The sequence below is a fragment of the Musca domestica genome, unplaced genomic scaffold (genome assembly GCF_030504385.1).
Source record: "Musca domestica strain aabys unplaced genomic scaffold, Musca_domestica.polishedcontigs.V.1.1 2, whole genome shotgun sequence".
NCBI classification, from domain to species: domain Eukaryota; kingdom Metazoa; phylum Arthropoda; class Insecta; order Diptera; family Muscidae; genus Musca; species Musca domestica.
The window spans coordinates 15,750,415-15,769,500 of record NW_026712249.1 but is presented as its reverse complement, the minus strand read 5'-3'; the positions used below and the strand labels follow the sequence as shown (position 1 = coordinate 15,769,500).

Genomic DNA, 19,086 nt, shown 5'->3' with positions numbered 1-19,086 from the left:
TCCTTCAACACAAAACCTATTATAAAGATGGTAGAAGTCGGACCATTCCTTCTGATACCTCTCTCACAGAGGGTTAAAATTTTGAATTACTAAAACGATCTTAAAATCTGAAATAAGCATCCGGTTCTCAACAAATTTCACACATGCAATTATTTTTACTAGCACAAGATCTGCTAAGAAGATGGGATATATCGGTCGACTTATTCTGGTACCTCCCTCACAGAGGGTCAAAATTTTGAATAACCAAAACGTTTATAAAATCCTCAATAAGCTTCCGGTTCTCTTCAATTTTGTATGCATGACATTATTTCTACTAACACAAGATCTGGTGTGAAAATGGGATATATCGACCCACTCCTTCTGGTACCTCCCCTACATACGATCAAAATTTTGAGTATCCATGAAGCTCATAAAACGCATTATTAACATCCAATTCTATTCAGTCTTGAACATCTCAATATCAAAGCTTGGCTGTTGGAAATGGATTCCATCCATTCAAATGGATTCATTCCATATTAAGCTTGTCATTCCTCTTGTAACTCCTCGAAGTATGGAATTTAGAACCCACAAAGTACATATATTCTTGATTAACATAAGATCCTATGTTCATATAGTCATGTTCATCCATCTGTGGATATTACTCAAACTTCAGAACGACATGAAGTAGGTTAATTCACTTTAGGTCTGTGAAATTTTTGGTATTAAAAATCGGCCTTTAAATTTGGGTATTCAATTTGGTATTTGCAGTTCGTAATAGGCGCCGCTCTCGCAGGCAGATAAACGTTTTTGTATAGACCCGTATGAATGTAATTTTTATTTTAAAAAATTTAGAGGCTTTTTTAAAGATTTTTTTTGATTGTGCAAATTACTTACCAAATGGTGAAAGGTATTATTATCGTCATCTCCTTAGGTGTCATAAGCTCAACTCGAACGATAAAATTATCAAATATAAACATTATATTATACTTCTTTTTTAATTTCTACATTTTTGTTATTAACTTGACTATGGTGCCCAACGTAGAACCAGAATTCTAAACTTTAAATGGTATAAATTAATTAAGTCGTCACCTTAATTTTTAATTTGGAGAATGGTGTAAAAATACTATACAGTTTTCTTCATGGCGTCTAACGTGAACCCAATATTATTTTGTTCAGTTTTTCCATTTTCCCATTAAATAGATGCCCTAAATCTATTTGATTTTTTACTCTAAATATTTTTTTTCGATGGCGCCCAACGTGAAACAAATGTTATGGAATTTGAAATAATTAATAATTTCAACTTGAATTTAATAGTAGAAAATTAAATTTCACCTCTTTTGCTTCTTCAAACCTTAACTGAGGGATGAAAACCTAACCCACAAAACTAGTCTGTTTAAAGTGGCGCCCAACATGGATTCATATTTTGTTTTTTAATTGCTTAAAAGTCAACGTTTTTTTTTTCAAAACGAAACAGACAGCTTTGCAATATTTACTGCTCGCTCCCAATGTCATGATTTTATCCTGCCGAAGGGATTAGGTCGCTTGGCTGTTTTTTCTCCTAATTGTTTGTAATAATATGCAGTTGCTCATTTGTTTTTCTTTACTTGGAAATTTAAATAACTCCCACATAGGTATTCTCTCGCCTTTCTTTTGTATTTTTGTAAAACAATGGAAGGAATTTTCCTTTCCAATATTCCTCTGCCGTTATTTGACGCCTAACCAAATTCCTTGCTAGAAATTTCTTGTAATGGTGCTGAAAGCTCAACCTAATAGACATCTCCCTGTTTTCATTGAGTTGCAAAACTAGCCCAATCGGTATCTCTCACAAATGGTGTTAAATGTTATGGCCTTTCTGGCGAAATTTTCACCTATCCCTGTTTTTTTTCTTCCACGGAAAAATCATAAACCGTTCTTGTTATTTGGTTGATTGCAGATATTATCGTGTGTCCCAACACCACCATGCCTTCGACATTAAATGCTGTGGTCGTAAATTTGTGGCCATAGTCATAAATTTCATTAGCTTTGCATTGCGATGGTTGGCTATCTGGCTGGCAAGTGTTAAAGTTTATGCTGTTGCCCGGCATGGCATTTCTGTCGCACCGAAGTCCATAAAATATTGTAACTGTTTATTTAACCAAAAAAAAAAAAGCAAAAAATGAAAAATGCTCTTAAGATGTCAAAAAGTCGAATACGCAGAGCGATTCAGTATCCGCTTAAAATGTAACGATTTTGCAGATAGTTGATTTTCGCTGTTTTCCCGATTAGATTCAGGTGCGATTTCATGTTGGGTTTTTGTTTTCCGTTTTTCTTTTATCGGTTGGATCGTTTGTTATTCGCTCTGTGGAGTTTAAATACATTATCGTAACATGATAAAATATGAGACAGTTTTAGGTGTAATGGAAGATGGTATCATCGGCAACGAGGACGATGAAGAGGCAACCAGCCAGCCACCTGGCCATGGAGAAATATGGAAAAGAATAATGATAGCCAATTGTCAATGGCTTGTGGAACATTTGTAAAACTTAAGAGTTGTTACAAGTTGTTGCTCTTTATAATGACTGCGTTTTGGAGAGGGGATTAACGCTGGAAACATTTATTGGAAGATCAATAGACTTCGGCATGTTTTTTAATCTCTTTGTTTGGAGAACATATTGAACAGAACATCTGTTCAACTCCTATTTAGGGCATCAAAAAATTATAACCTCACATTTTTCACCCATATTCAGCTCCTTTGAATCCCAAAATATTTAGTGGCGCCCAACGTGGCAATTTAAATTATACATCTTATGTCCTAATTTACGTATTTGTTTTCCTTTCAGTCCAAAAATATTTAGTGGAATTTTTAGTGGCGCCCAACGTGGTAATTTAAATTATACTTCTTATGTCATAATTCACATTTTTCGAAATTCACTCACTCACTCTTTTAGGAAATTAAAAAATATATATATATATATTTATATTTCGCGTAGTTGGCGCCCGAGGGAAAATGCTTACCCAGAAATGGTGTTCCTCAAAATATTTATTTGGGTTGTTTTATACTTGGCAAGATTTCCTTAACAAATAATATTCATGCAATTTTATAATGGCTGGAAGAGATGACTATGTAAATTGAATAAATAAAGTGGCGCCCAATGTGAGGTATACTTATTGTAGCTTATTAAAAAAATCAATAAATATAAGCTGCTAATAAAATTAAAAATTTTAATTGAAGTTTTTCTAGAAAAGTTTAATATAAATTTAAAGACATTAAAGTGGCGCCCAATATGGGATACATTTAGTTTTATTAAATTTATTAAAATTGCACAGAACATAGACTACATTTCAATTGTATTCCAGTAATCCCAACATGAATTTATATAATAATATTTCGAACTTATTTACGATATTTTTTTAGCCCTTAAGAAAAACTTTAAAATGGCGCCCAACATGAGATTCGTTCATTTGCCCATAGGGAAGGGATGATCGAGCTGCAAAACTATTTGACTTTAATACTGATGTTATATTGCACTATAACTTCAAATTTTCTTGTGTTTAAAGTTTACTAGAATAGTTGAATTTAAGTTGAAGACATTAAAGTGGCGCCCAACATGAGGTATATTTAGTTTTATTGTGTTTTTTAAAATTGCACAAAACATTTCAGACATCCCAACATGGATTCTATTTTTTGGGATTATTTCACAATATTTTTTTATCCCGCAAAAATAACCCTCAGCCATATGGCTAGAGAGGCTATAAAGGGCGAGATAAAAAAAAAAACTGCAACCAATTACAGACCGCTGCCATTTCTAAGCCACTCGTCCAATAGCTGTTAAAATTATTCCAGTGACAGCTCATTATATTGTTTACAAGCGTACAAAAGCATTTTGGTGAGAATTTTCCAGAAATAAAAGTTATTCGTGAATTCAAGCGTGATAGTGTGATTTTTTATATTTGGCTGGAAAACCACAAGTGGCTATCGTTAGAGCACTCCAGCATTTAAATGTGCATAAATCTTTTGTGTCTCGTACCATCGCTCGTTACCACTCGTGATACTGGTAGCGTAGCCCAACGTCAAGGAAGTGGACGGAACAAAACAGCAACATCAGCTGAAATAGTTCGAAAAGTAAAGACGCGCAGTGGCCAAAAATGGCTCGTGAGCTGAGCATATCGCAATAGTCCATTCGGCAAATATTAAAAAATGAGCTCGGGGTAAGGCCGTTGAAATTTCAAAAAGTGCAAGAACAAACAACATGATCCGCTCGTGTTTACTTGCCAAAGAGGTCAGCTGAAAATGTGCACATTTGGTTGGCTACCAGAACTCAAGCGCCGGCCATGGTGATGTTGTGGGCCGCCATAACAGCCGATGGACGCTCTCCGCTCGTATTAATAGACAGTGGCATCAGAATAAATGCCGAATATTATACCAAAAATATTTTGAAGGGTATATTAAAGCCTTGGGCACGCATTCCAACAGGACTCAGCACCAAAATATGAGGTTCCTCACTTCATTTCCAGCGCACAATGGCCACCAAAATCTCCGGATACCAATCCGTTGGACTATTGTGTCTGGACTTTATGAAGGACTTTCTGTTCTATGGATGTGGATTTTTAAGTAAATTTTTATGAAGGACTCCCAGATGTATGGAAGTGGATTTTTAAACATTTTTATAAAAGACTTCCATTTCTATGAACCTGCATGTATTTTTGAAGAAATTTTTATGAAGGACCTGTCTGTTGTGATTTTTTAAGAAGGACCTTCTGCTCTATGGACTTAGATTTGTATGAATTTTTACGAAGGATCTTCATGCCTTCGAGGATTTTTAAGGACATATCTTCAAGGATATAAACGTGGTTTTTACAGATTTTTTAAAAAGAAAGGATATAAACGTGATTTTTTTCAAAAGGACCTTTCAGGATATAAACGTGGATTTTGTAAAGATTATTTTTTCAAAAGGACCTTTTAGGATATAAACGTGGATTTTGTAAAGATTTTTTTTCCAAAAGGACCTTCCAGGATATAAACGTGGATTTTGTAAAGATTTTTTTCAAAAGGACCTTCCAGGATATAAACGTGGATTTTGTAAAGATTTTTTTTCAAAAGGACCTTCCAGGATATAAACGTGGATTTTGTAAAGATTTTTTTCAAAAGGACCTTCCAGGATATAAACGTGGATTTTTTTGAAAGATTATTTTTTTAAAAGGACCTTCCAGGATATAAACGTGGATTTTGTAATGATTTTTTTCAAAAGGACCTTCCAGGATATAAACGTGGATTTTGTAAAGATTATTTTTCAAAAGGACCTTCAAGGATATAAATGTGAATTTTGTAAAGATTTTTTTCAAAAGGACCTTCCAGGATATAAACCTGGATTTTGTAAAGATTTTTTTCAAAAGGACCTTCCAGGATATAAACGTGGATTTTGTAAAGATTTTTTTCAAAAGGACCTTCCAGGATATAAACGTGGATTTTGTAAAAATTTTTTTCAAAAGGACCTTCCAGGATATAAACGTGGATTTTGTAAAAATTTTTTTCAAAAGGACCTTCCAGGATATAAACGTGGACAAAGTTTTTTTAAAGGACCTTCCAGGATATAAAAGTGGATTTTGTAAAGATTATTTTTTCAAAAGGACCTTCCAGGATATAAGCGTGGATTTTGAAAAGATTTTTTCAAAAGGACCTTTCAGGATATAAACGTGGATTTTGTAAAGATTATTTTTTCAAAAGGACATTCCAGGATATAAACATGGATTTTGGCAAAGATTTTTTTTTTCAAAAGGACCTTCCAGGATATAAGCGTGGATTTTGAAAAGATTTTTTCAAAAGGACCTTTCAGGATATAAACGTGGATTTTGTAAAGATTTTTTTTCAAAAGGACCTTCCAGGATATAAACGTGGACAAAGTTTTTTTAAAGGACCTTCCAGGATATAAAAGTGGATTTTGTAAAGATTATTTTTTCAAAAGGACCTTCCAGGATATAAACGTGGATTTTGTAAAGATTGTTTTTCAAAGGGACCTTCCAGGATATAAACGTGGATTTTGTAAAGATTAATTTTTCAAAAGAACCTTCCAGAATATAAACGTGGATTTTGTAAATTTTTTTTTTCAAAAGGACCTTCCAGGATATAAACGTGGATTTTCTATAGATTATTTTTTCAAAAGGACCTTCCAGGATATAAAAGTGGATTTTGTAAAGATTATTTTTTCAAAAGGACCTTCCAGGATATAAACGTGGATTTTCTAAAGATTATTTTTTCAAAAGGACCTTCCAGGATATAAACGTGGATTTTGTAAAAAAATTTTTTCAAAAGGACCTTCCAGGATATAAACGTGGATTTTGTAATGATTTTTTTCAAAAGGACCTTCCAGGATATAAACGTGGATTTTGTAAAGATTATTTTTCAAAAAGACCTTCAAGGATATAAATGTGAATTTTGTAAAGATTTTTTTCAAAAGGACCTTCCAGGATATAAACCTGGATTTTGTAAAGATTTTTTTCAAAAGGACTTTCCAGGATATAAACGTGGATTTTGTAAAGATTTTTTTCAAAAGGACCTTCCAGGATATAAACGTGGATTTTGTAAAGATTTTTTTTTCAAAAGGACCTTCCAGGATATAAACGTGGACAAAGTTTTTTTAAAGGACCTTCCAGGATATAAAAGTGGATTTTGTAAAGATTATTTTTTCAAAAGGAAATTCCAGGATATAAACGTGGATTTTGTAAAGATTATTTTTCAAAGGGACCTTCCAGGATATAAACGTGGATTTTGTGAAGATTAATTTTTCAATAGGACCTTCCAGAATATAAACGTGGATTTTGTAAATTTTTTTTTTTTCAAAAGGACCTTCCAGGATATAAACGTGGATTTTCTATAGATTATTTTTTCAAAAGGACCTTCCAGGATATAAACGTGGATTTTCTAAAGATTATTTTTTCAAAAGGACCTTCCAGGATATAAACGTGGATTTTGTAAAGATTATTTTTTCAAAAGGACCTTCCAGGATATAAACGTGGATTTTGTAAAGATTAATTTTTCAAAAGGACCTTCCAGGATATAAACGTGGATTTTGTAAAGATTTTTTTTTTCAAAAGGACTTTCCAGGATATAAACGTGGATTTTTTACATATTTTTTATACTAAAAAATACCAAAGTCTCCATCACCTCAAGCAAGCGCTTCGCCGGGAATGGGCCAAAATTTCGCTGAGCAACATTCGGGCAGCGTGTGTAGATTTCATTGGCCGTTTGAAGGCCATAATTCGTGCCAAAGGTGACCAATTCGAACAAAACTAAACACATTCTAAAATTGGAGGCTATTTCCGACTATTTTTGTTTCATTCAATAAAATTAAAAAAAAAATTGTAAAAATTATGACGTTTGACTTTCTTGCAGTTTTTTTTTTTTTTTGTATCTCACTCTGTATATGTGGGAAGTGACCAGAATTAATGCCATTAATAATATATGACCACTGAAATGCTATTTTGTAGTGCGGTTCGCAGCCAATAAAATCATATTTAAAAATGGAATTAAAATATACCAAGTTGAAATGAATATATTAACAAATTCTTTGGTTTGGCTCTCTGTTATTGAAAATAAGAAATAGATTTAATTTTTTTATGTTTTTTTTTTTTTTGCAAATATCTTTTAATATTTAGAATATTTACTGAATGAATTGCTAAAATATTAACTAATTTATTTTCCTTTTTTCTTCTATTTTTAGCTTGAATTGCAAATAAATTCGCCAAAACTCGCGCGCACCTACAGCACAGCATCGTCTGTCCATACCTTTTATCGCATCGCAAGTAATCGAATAAAAGTCGTCACCATTGCTCCCTCACCGATCATCAACTCCATCAACAGCACCATGAACGGCCAAGGCTATGAATTGAATCATACAAATGGCGATATCATATCACAGAACCAACAGAAGGGTTGGTGGACCATTGGTCTGATCAATGGCCAGCATCGTTATATGACGGCGGAGACTTTCGGCTATAAGCTGAATGCGAACGGTGCCAGTTTGAAGAAGAAGCAGTTGTGGACACTGGAACCGTCCAATACGGGTGAAAGTAAGTAGAAATTTTAAATTTAAATATTTTTTATTGGAGGGAATAGGAAAAAAACGGGGATATTAGGATGGGACTCACTTTGGGCGCCAATAGAGTTTTTATATGATGTTTTCGAAATATATAACACACATACATTGGTTGGAATGGCTAATATTTTGTGTTTTGTTAAAGCTTTTGCGTTGGGCGCCATTAAAATTAATTCAAATTGAATGGTCTCCATTGCAAACATCTAAAAAAAATGAAGATCGGCGTCATTAACATTTTCTGTAACAACTCCAATTAAGGCTATATTTATATATTTGCATCAAGTTGAGTTTAACGTTGGGCGCCATTTTTTTTTTTTTTTTTGGAATGAATGAAAATTATAAAAAAAATTACATAACTATTTAGTTGTTGCTGTTTGAGAATGAAATTTATGTTTGAATCTGGTTAAAAAATAAACTGATGTGGCGAAGACTTACGTTGGGCGCCATTTGAAAAATTGTGTTGCATCTATGTTAGGTTACATTTAAATATTGACCTTTATCCCATTGAGAACTCTAATGAGAGACCTAACATTTGAAGATTTAACAAATAGGCATCTGAGACTTCCATTTTTTACATTTAATTAAGCTCGTCCCACATTGGGCGCCACTGAAACTTTGAAGAATATGATATCCATAATTAATAGCCTTTGCGATTGGACGCCATTAGAGTGGTTTTCTTCCGAGAATAAAAATTTACCTTTCAAACCAGCAAAAAATTATTTAATAAGGTAGAGTCCTGCGTTGAGCGTCATTTTGCAGTTAATATTTAAAAAATTATGCTAATGTGGTAAAGTCTTGCGTTGGGCGCCATTTGATATTTTACCAAAAGGAGTGCGGCGATATAGTCCACAGTAGATCTTGTGTTAGTAAAAATAATGACATGTGTGAAATTTGTTGAGAAGCGGATTTTATGATCGTTTTGATTATTCAAAATGTTGACTCTTTGTGGAAGGTACCAGAAGGAATGGTCCGATATCTAACATTTTTATAACAGATATTGTGTTAATGGAAATATTGAGATGTACCAAGTCTGAATGAAATCGAATGTTAATTTTGCTTTTTATGAGTTTCATGGGTAGTCAAAATTTTGACCCGTTGTGTCAGAAGGTGGGGACCGATGTGTCCCATCTACACAAGACACCTTGGTCTAATAATATTGCTCTAATGATATTTGAAGAGAAGAGGATTCTCATTTCGGAGTTTATGATCATTTTGATTATTCACAATTTCGACCCTTTGTGGGGGAGGTACTAGAAGGAGTGGGCCGAAATATTCCTTTTTCAGATCAGACTTTCGGTTATAAAAAATATTGTGATGTGTGAAATATGAAAAGAACCAGATGCTTATTTCGGTTTTTATAACCTTTTTTGTTATTCAAAACTTCTACCCTTTGTGGGGAAGGTACCAGAAGGAGTGGTCCGATCTCTACCAGTTTTATAACAGATCTTGAGTTGATGATATTATTACAATGTACCACGTTTGGATCAAATGGAATACTCTCTTCGAGAGTTATGGTGCGCACCAGTCAGACAGTCGGACGAACGGAAATCGCTAGATCGACTACAAATGTCCTGAAACGGATATGGTCCAAAGAGACCTAGAGTCTAAAACCGTTATTTCGATGAGGCACGTTTTGGCCGTATGAAATGATATATACCCTCTCTAGCCATATGGCTGGAGGGTATAAAAATTATGCTTATGTGTGCTAAATTTCCACAAAAGAACGTAATACCTCAATTGTTACCCCTAATCAATGTCGCTCCACATTGGGCGCCACTAACGTACAAAATCGAAAAAAATGAATACTATAATAAAATCTCTTTGCGAAGGGTGCCATTAGAATTATTCCGTTTTAAAAAATATTTATTTTATTCAAGCCTTCAAAAACGAGCTTTATAAGATAGGCAATGTCGCCCTTCATTGGGCGCCACTCAAATATAACATCGAATGAATTGAATACTATAATAAAATCTCTTTGCGTATGGCTCTATTTTGGATTATTCCCTTTTAAAAAACATATATATATTTTTCAAATCTTTAAAAACGAATTTAAAAAGGTAATCAATGTTGTCCCACATTGGGCGCCACTCAAAATATAATATCGGATAAAATTAATACTATAACGAAAACTCTTTGCGTTGGGCGCCATTTGAATTATTCCCTTTTCTGAAATATATATATTTTTCAAAAACGAATTTGATAATATAAACCATTTCGCCTCACATTGGGCGCCACTGACATACAATATAACGAATTTAAAAAGGTAATCAATGTTGTCCCACATTGGGCGCCACTCAAATATAACATCGAATGAACTTAAAACTATAAAGAAAAGTCTTTGCGTTTGAATTACTTCTTTTTAAGAAATATATATTTTTTTCAAACCTTTAAAAATGAATTTGATAAGCTAATCAATGTCACCCCCACATTGGGCGCCACTCAAATACAACATCGAAAGAAATTTAACCGATAATGAAAAGTCTTTGCGTAGGGTGCCATTAGAATTATTCCCTTTTCTGAAATATATATTTTTTAAACCTTCAAAAAATATTTGATTAGCTAATCAATGTCGCCCCCACATTGGGCGCCGCTCACATACTACATCGAGCGAAATGAAGCCGATAATGAAAATTCCTTGCGTTGGGCGCCATTTGAATTATTCCCTTTCTAAAAAAATGTATATTTTTTCAAACCTTCAAAATAAGCTTTATAAGCTAATTAATGTCGCCCTTCATTGGGCGCCACTCAAATATAACATCGAATGAATTGAATACTATAATAAAATCTCTTTGCGTATGGCTCTATTTTGGATTATTCCCTTTTAAAAAATATATATTATTTCAAACCTTCAAAAACGAATTTGATAAGCAACCAAGTCGCCCACATTGGGCGCCATTCAAATACAACATCGATTAAAATGAATACTTTAATGAAAAATCTTTGCGTTGGACGCCATTTGGATTATTCTCTTTAAAAAAAATATATATTTTTATTCTAACCTGCAAAATCTAATATGATAAGAAAAAGACTTGCGTTGGCCGCCAATCTCAAAATTAAGCCCCTATCAAAGACGCCCCACATTGGGCGCCACTCAAGTACAACATTGAAACCGTTAATGAAAAGTCTGCTTTGGACGGCATTAGATTTTACAATATATATATATATATATATATATATATATATATATATATATATATATATATATATATATATATATATATATATATATATATATATATATATATATATTATTCAAACCTGCAAAAATGAATTGGAGAAGTAAATACCTGCATTGGGCGCCATTTTAATACCCTACACCACAAGGTGGTCAGGGTATTATGCCTTTGTGCATTTGTTTGTAACAGACAAAAGGAAACGAGATAGACCCATAGTTCCTTTTGATGATCTGCATGGAATCACATTCTGAGTCGATTTATGCATGTCCGTTCGTCTGTCCGTCTGTCAATGTATTTTTGTGAACAAAGTACAGTTCGCATTTATTATCCGTTACAGATGAAATTTTGCACAAATCATTTGTTTAGCTCAAGGACGAACCCTATTGAAATTTGAGATAATCGGTCAACATTTAGATGTAGCTCCCATATATATCTTTGTCGGATTTGCTTTTTTTTGTACACTAAACGTGTACTATCAGCCCGAATAGTATGGAATTTTGTACATACAACCAAATTAGGCCGGAAAATAAGTATGCCAAATTTGATCGAAATCGGTTCAGATATAGCTATAGCTCCCATATATATTTTGTTCATCCGATTTGTTATTTTTGTCCTCCGCAGCCGTAATATGCACTCTGTAACAACAATATTTGAGGAAATATATCAAATATACCTGAGAAATACATTTGCTAAATTTTATCGAGATCGGTTCAGATTTGGATATAGTTCCCATATATGTAACTTCGTCCGATTTACCTGTTATTGTGCACCAAACATCTAATATTTGCCCAAATGGGATGAAATTTGGCACTTACGACCGAATTGAGTTTAGAAGCTAGTATGTCAAATTTGGTGAAGATCGGTTCAGATATAGCTATAGCTCCCATATATATTGTTCATCCGATTTGTTATTTTAGTCCTCCGCGGCCGTAATATGCACTCTGTATCAACAATATTTGGGGGGAAATATATCAAATACAGCTCAGAAATATCTCTACCAAATTTTATCAAGATCGGTTCAGATTTGGATATAGCTCTCACATATAACTTCGTCCGATTTACCTTTTATTGTGCACCAAACGTCTAATATTTGTCCGAATGGAATGGAATCTGGCACTTACGACCGAATTGAGTCTAGAAGCTAGTATGTCAAATTTGGTGAAGATCGGTTCAGATATAGCTTTAGCTCCCAATATATATTGTTCATCCGATTTGTTATTTTTGTCCTCCGCAGCCGTAATATGCACTCTGTAACAACAATATTTGGGGAAATATATCAAATATAGCTCAGAAATATCTCTGTCAAATTTTATCAAGATCGGTTCAGATTTGGATATAGCTCCCATATATATAACTTCGTCCGATTTACCTTTTATTGTGCACCAAACGTCTAATATTTGTCCAAATCGGATGGAATTTGGCACTTACGACCGAATTGAGTCTAGATGCTAGTATGTCAAATTTGGTGAAGATCGGTTCAGATATAGCTATAGCTCCCATATATATTGTTCATCCGATTTGTTATATTTGTTTCCCAGAGCCATAATATGTACTCTGTAACAACAATATTTGGGGAAATATATCAAATACAGCTCAGAAATACATTTGCTATATTTTATCGAGATCGGTTCAGATTTGGATATAGCTCCCATATATAACTTCGTCCGATTTGCTTTTTATTGTACACCAAGCGTGTAATATCAGTCCGAATAGTATGGAATTTTGCACACACAACTGAATTAGGCCTGAAAATACGTATGCCAAATTTGATCGAAATCAGTTCAGATATAGCTATAGCTCCCATATATATTTTTCATCCGATTTCTTATATTTGTTACCCACAGCTGTAATATGCACTCCGTAACAACGATATTCAGGGAAATATATCAAATACAGCTCATTCCATTATAATTTTTCCAATCAATTGTATTCTAATGATCTAACATTACAGCAATGAAAAGTTTATGCGTTGGGCGCCATTTCAATTATCCCCTTTTATATATTTTTTTCAAACTTATAAGGTGGAAACCCGCATTGGGCGCCATTTTTAATTTAATATTGTATTTTTCTAACACTTCAAACATTCTCGTATCGATTTCAAATTTTTTTCTAATCACATAATTTCCCAATCAAATTTAATCTTATAACCTGGGATTACTGCAATTTAGATATTTTTCCCCTGCTAAGAAAATTTCCGTTTTAATGGCAAATTAGTTTGAAATTCTTATCTCTCAAGCCGGTATTCTTTCACCAAGGCTTTCGAATTTCGCTAAAGAATTTCCAAATCAAATGTTTTCTTCCCTCTCCAATTTAAATTACATTAATTGCCTGGACATTAGGATTATCATGTTTAACGAAAAGAACGGTTGAAAAAAAATCACAATCACAGCCAGCCAGCCACCATTGCTGAACGGTGTTAGCTGGCCTCTTCGACCAGACCACTAATCATGTTTGAACGATTTTGGACAGTTAACAATTGTCTACATGTTTTAGCTTTCTGGTGCAGTAATTTAAGTATTTAGCTACCAAAGAAGGACGTGTCGATATCCAGTTGGCTAAGTGGCTCTCAGGCTGAATGGCAGGCAGGCTTGCAGACAATGGCACCTGTTTTCCGCACATGCTTGACAACGTGTTTTTGGTTTTTTTCGGGTAAATAATTGAAATTAAATACGCCAACATAAAATGGCCAAAGAGAAAACAATTGTCTGCTGTTTTTTTTTTTTGGCCAGAAAATTGAGATTAATTGGCTGCTGAATTAGCTGGACAGCTAAGAAAAACGGTAACAAAATTTCCTCCATTGTCTTCCGAATAAAAATGTTAATTTTGGAAATCTAATTTTTTTTTGTAACATTTTTCCTAGAAAAGTGACAGAAGAAAATCTCCACTGATCTCCAACCGAAATGTCATGCAAATCCAAAAAAAATGTTGAAATCATAAATCATTGAAATGCGAACAGCTTATTGTTCATGTCTGACTCAGATCATCCATCTTAGTTTACCAGCCATCCATTGAAACTCTTTTCGCTTCCTCTTTTTATCGCTTTCTGTTCGCTAACCCGTCTAGATTAATAGTTTACAGTTTTATAATTAATTTGCTTTCATGGCGGCAATCGTGTCAGTTATGAAAATGGAATTTTTTCCATTTGATTTCCCATAATTATAATTGCTTTCGATGCGAGGATGGATGATCTATCTGATGGCCACCGTTAGAATTGGAAGCATTGGGCGATCAATTTTTCAATCAAATTGAGAAATTAGGTGATGCATTTTCAATACAAAGTGCCTGTTTCCGAAGAGCTATAAAAGGTTTTTTGGATATGGAAGAAATTTGGAAGGTCTTTGATAACAATTTTTAAGGACCAAAAATCGTGGATTCTTTATGAATATTTTTTCAAGGACCAAAAGGCGTGGAGTTTTTGTGTTTGAATATTTTTTCAAAGACCAAAAGGCGTGGATTTTTCTACAAAAAAAATTTTAAGGACCAAAAGTCGTGGATTTTTCTTTAAATATTTTTTTCAAGGGCCAAAAGGCGTGGATTTTTCTTTAAATATTTTTTTCAAGGGCCAAAAGACGTGGATTTTTCTTTAAATATTTTTTTCAAAGACCAAAAGGCGTGGTTTTCTGAGAATAAAAAACATTTGGAAGTCTTCGATAACAAATATTAAAGGACCAAAAGGCGTGGATTTTTCTATGAATATTTTTCCAAGGACCAAAGGTGTAAATATTTTTTTCAAGGACCACAAGGCGTGGATTTTTCTACGAATATTTTTTCAAGGACTGCAAGGCGTGGATTTTTGTATGAATATATTTTTTTTTCAAGGATCAAAAGGCGTGGTTTTGTGTTTGAATTTTTTTTTCAAAAACCAAAAGGCGTGGATTTTTCTATAAATATTTTTTTCAAGGACCAAAAGGCGTGGATTTTTCTTAAAATATTTTTTTCAAAGACCAAAAGGCGTGGATTTTTCTTTAAATATTTTTTCAAGGACCAAAAGGCGTGGATTTTTCTTAAAATATTTTTTTCAAGGACCAAAAGGCGTGGATTTTTCTTTAAATATTTTTTCAAGGACCAAAAGGCGTGGATTTTTCTTAAAATATTTTTTTCAAGGACCAAAAGGCGTGGATTTTTCATTAAATATTTTTTTTCAAGGACCAAAAGACGTGGATTTTTCTTTAAATATTTTTTTCAAAGACCAAAAGGCGTGGTTTTCTGAGAATAAAAAACATTTGGAAGTCTTCGATAACAAATATTAAAGGACCAAAAGGCGTGGATTTTTCTATGAATATTTTTCCAAGGACCAAAGGTGTAAATATTTTTTTCAAGGACCACAAGGCGTGGATTTTTCTACGAATATTTTTTCAAGGACTGCAAGGCGTGGATTTTTGTATGAATATATTTTTTTTTCAAGGATCAAAAGGCGTGGTTTTGTGTTTGAATTTTTTTTTCAAAAACCAAAAGGCGTGGATTTTTCTATAAATATTTTTTTCAAGGACCAAAAGGCGTGGATTTTTCTTAAAATATTTTTTTCAAAGACCAAAAGGCGTGGATTTTTCTTTAAATATTTTTTCAAGGACCAAAAGGCGTGGATTTTTCTTAAAATATTTTTTTCAAGGACCAAAAGGCGTGGATTTTTCTTTAAATATTTTTTCAAGGACCAAAAGGCGTGGATTTTTCTTAAAATATTTTTTTCAAGGACCAAAAGGCGTGGATTTTTCATTAAATATTTTTTTTCAAGGACCAAAAGGCGTGGATTTTTCTTAAAATATTTTTTTCAAGGACCAAAAGGCGTGGATTTTTCTTTAAATATTTTTTCAAGGACCAGAAGGCGTGGATTTTTCTTTAAATATTTTTTCAAGGACCAGAAGGCGTGGATTTTTTTATACATATTTTTTCAAGGACTACAAGGCGTGGATTTTTCTATAAATAATTTTTCAAGTACTACAAGGCGTAGATTTTTCTATAAATATTTTTTTAAGGACCAAAAGGCGTGGATTTTTCTTTAAATATTTTTTTCAAGGACCAAAAGGCGTGGACCTTTGTATGAATATTTTTTCCAGAACCAAAGGCGTGGACTTTTTTATGAATATTTTTTTCAAGGACCAAAGGCGTGGACTTTTGTATGAATATTTATTCAAATTCCAAAAGATGTGGATTTTTGTATGAAGGACTCAAGAAAGTTTTCAAGACTAAAAGGCGTGGATTTTTTGTATGAATATTTTTTCAAGTTGTATGAAGGGTCTTCCTTTAAGGATATTTGTTCATGGATTTGTTCGACAAAATGCCAATTGGCATTTTAGGTATATTTTTCAGGAACCAATAGACCAGAAGCAATTTTTTTAATATTTTTTTCTGGACCAGCAGACTAATGTGGAATTTCGATGTATATTTTCAAATACCAATTGATCAAGGTGAATTTTTTTAAAAACAATTTTTCCACGGACCAATAAACAAGATACATCGTTTTACAAGGTGAGATAAAAAAACTGCAACAAAGTCAAACGCCATAATTTTTTACGTTTTTTTTTTAATTTTATTGAATGAAAGCCAATTCGACACTTTGGTATTTTTTAGTGCCAACCTTGCTTTCCAAAATACTCCAGACACAATAGTCCAACGGATTGGTATCCGGAGATTTTGGTAGTCATTGTGCGCTGGAAATAAAGCGAGGAACCTCATTTTGTAACGATTCCCTTCCCTTTATTCAAGGACTAAAGGACTTGTGAGGACCTTTTTGTAATTTTTATTCAAGGACATTGACGTCGGTTTTTCGATAAAACATTTTTAAGACTCCATAAAACGTGGACTTTTTTAAAACTCCATAAAACGTGGATTCTTTTAAAAATATTTTTTAAAACTTCTTAAAATTTTAAATTTTTTAAAGTATTTTTTGGATTTGGAATTTTTAAATATTTTTTGGACTCGAATTTTTTAAAAATATTTTTAAGTCTCCATAAAACATGGATTCTTCTAAAAAATATTTTTTAAGACTCCGTAAAACGTAGATTTTTTTAAAAAAAATAAGAGTTCATAAAAATATTTTTTAAGACTCCAGAAAACGTGGATTTTTCTAAAAATATTTTTAAAGACTCCATAAAACATCGGTTTTTAAAGAAATATTTTCAAAGGGTCAACTAAACGTGGATTTTTAAAAAAATTACTTTTATTTAAAGGGTCAACTAAACGTGAATTAAAAAACAATAAAAGAATATTTCTTAAAGTTCGAGGAAGATTTAGTTTTATAAGGTCTAAACTTGGAATTTTTTCAAGGCCTAAACGTTTATTTTCTAAGATTTCGAAATAATATTTTAGATCCAACAAAGCATATATATTCTTGATATATTCAGCGTAAAATTCTAAGACGATTTAGTCCTTTCAGTCCGTCCGTCTGTTGGAATCACGCTACAGTCAAAACGAATTAAGATAGGAAGCTAAAATTTTGCACAGATCTGTCTTTTGTCTGCAGGCAGTCAAATTTGAAGATGGCCTATATCGGTCCACGAAATCGTATAGACCCAATATAACGGTATCTCCGGATATTCGGTATTTGGATGATTCTAGCCACATTTTTCCATGGAATTGTCTGAAATTCTACACAAGAAGTTCTTTGTGAGTACTTTCCCCCTGAAAGGGAAGAGAAGAGAGAAAGACCCTTATAACGGTTTAACCCTATATTCGGTATTTTGATATTTTTTGCTACATTCTTCAATGGAATTGTCTAAAAATACATACTAGAAATTCTTTCTAAGCACTTTACCTCCTGCAAGAGAATGTCCAATAGGTCCACGATATCGTATAGCCCACATACAATGGTACCCCTAGATATTCAATATTTTGGACATTTGATTTTGAGACATTATTCACCGGAGTTGTTTCAAATTTCGTATTTAGAATTTGTAATGGATGGTTCACGTTTTGGTATAGCCTGCATATAACGGTACCTCCAAATATTTGGTATTTTGATGATTTTAGCGACATTATCCGCCAGAGATGTTACAATTTTCGTATTTAGAGTTCGTACAGCCTATGGTAAAAAATTGTCTATGCAGGTCCAGGTTTTCGTATTGGTCCCATATCTCAATACCTCCCTTTATTCGGTATTTTAACGATTTTAGGTACAATATTCACAGAAATTGTTTGAAATTTCGTATTTGAAGTTCCTAACAGGTGCTTCAGCCTGTGACAGAAAATTGTCTATGCAGGTCCAGGTCTTCGTATTTTCATGATTTTTTTTTTCAAGTTTCATATTTGAATATGGTAATGACTTATGACAAACAATGCCTATGTAGGTCCCCCTGTTCGTATAGACCCCAATATGACGGCTATATTTTGTATTTTTAAGATTTGTACAGAATCTTTAACGGATTTTATTATTTTTTTTTTTGAAAATTTTCAAATGGTGGAGGGTATTCAAAGTTCGCCCCCGCCGAAACTTGTTTGTTTTGTTATTTTTGAAGATTCAGTCAGTTGATTGCATAAATGTGGAGTATTTCCCCATTGGCTTAAATTTATCTCAGTCTCTATTGCAGAGGGCAACGTTTTGTTATTTATTAAATTTTTTGTTCTCGCTATTTTTCTTTTCTGGTATTCCAAATACTTGATTACTTCGAACACAAAAATTTCCATCTAAATGTAAACCACAAATTTCCAACGAAACTTAATTAAAGATAATGGAACTAAACATTTTATTCATATACAGCTATTTCGGTTCTCAATTCTTTTGAATTTCAACATTTAATTATAATTGTTAATAATTGGAGATGGTATTTCAAGAACAGTTTATTTCGAAATTTCTTTATTAAACATTTCTTTATCTTTAATTCTTGTCTTACACGTTGGTGTGAAGCCAAAATAATTGGAATTGA

General features: G+C 32.9%; 1 protein-coding gene across 1 annotated transcript in view; it reads left to right on the top strand.

Annotated features, from left to right (window-relative positions):
• Positions 1–19,086, top strand: part of LOC101887596 (protein singed) — a 120,082-nt gene that overhangs the window by 87,360 nt on the left and 13,636 nt on the right. The window contains exon 4 of the mRNA XM_059121869.1: positions 7,677–8,025. Within this exon, the coding sequence (XP_058977852.1) occupies positions 7,821–8,025 (205 nt within the window). The 5' untranslated portion in view covers positions 7,677–7,820. The remainder of the gene's footprint in view (positions 1–7,676; positions 8,026–19,086) is intronic.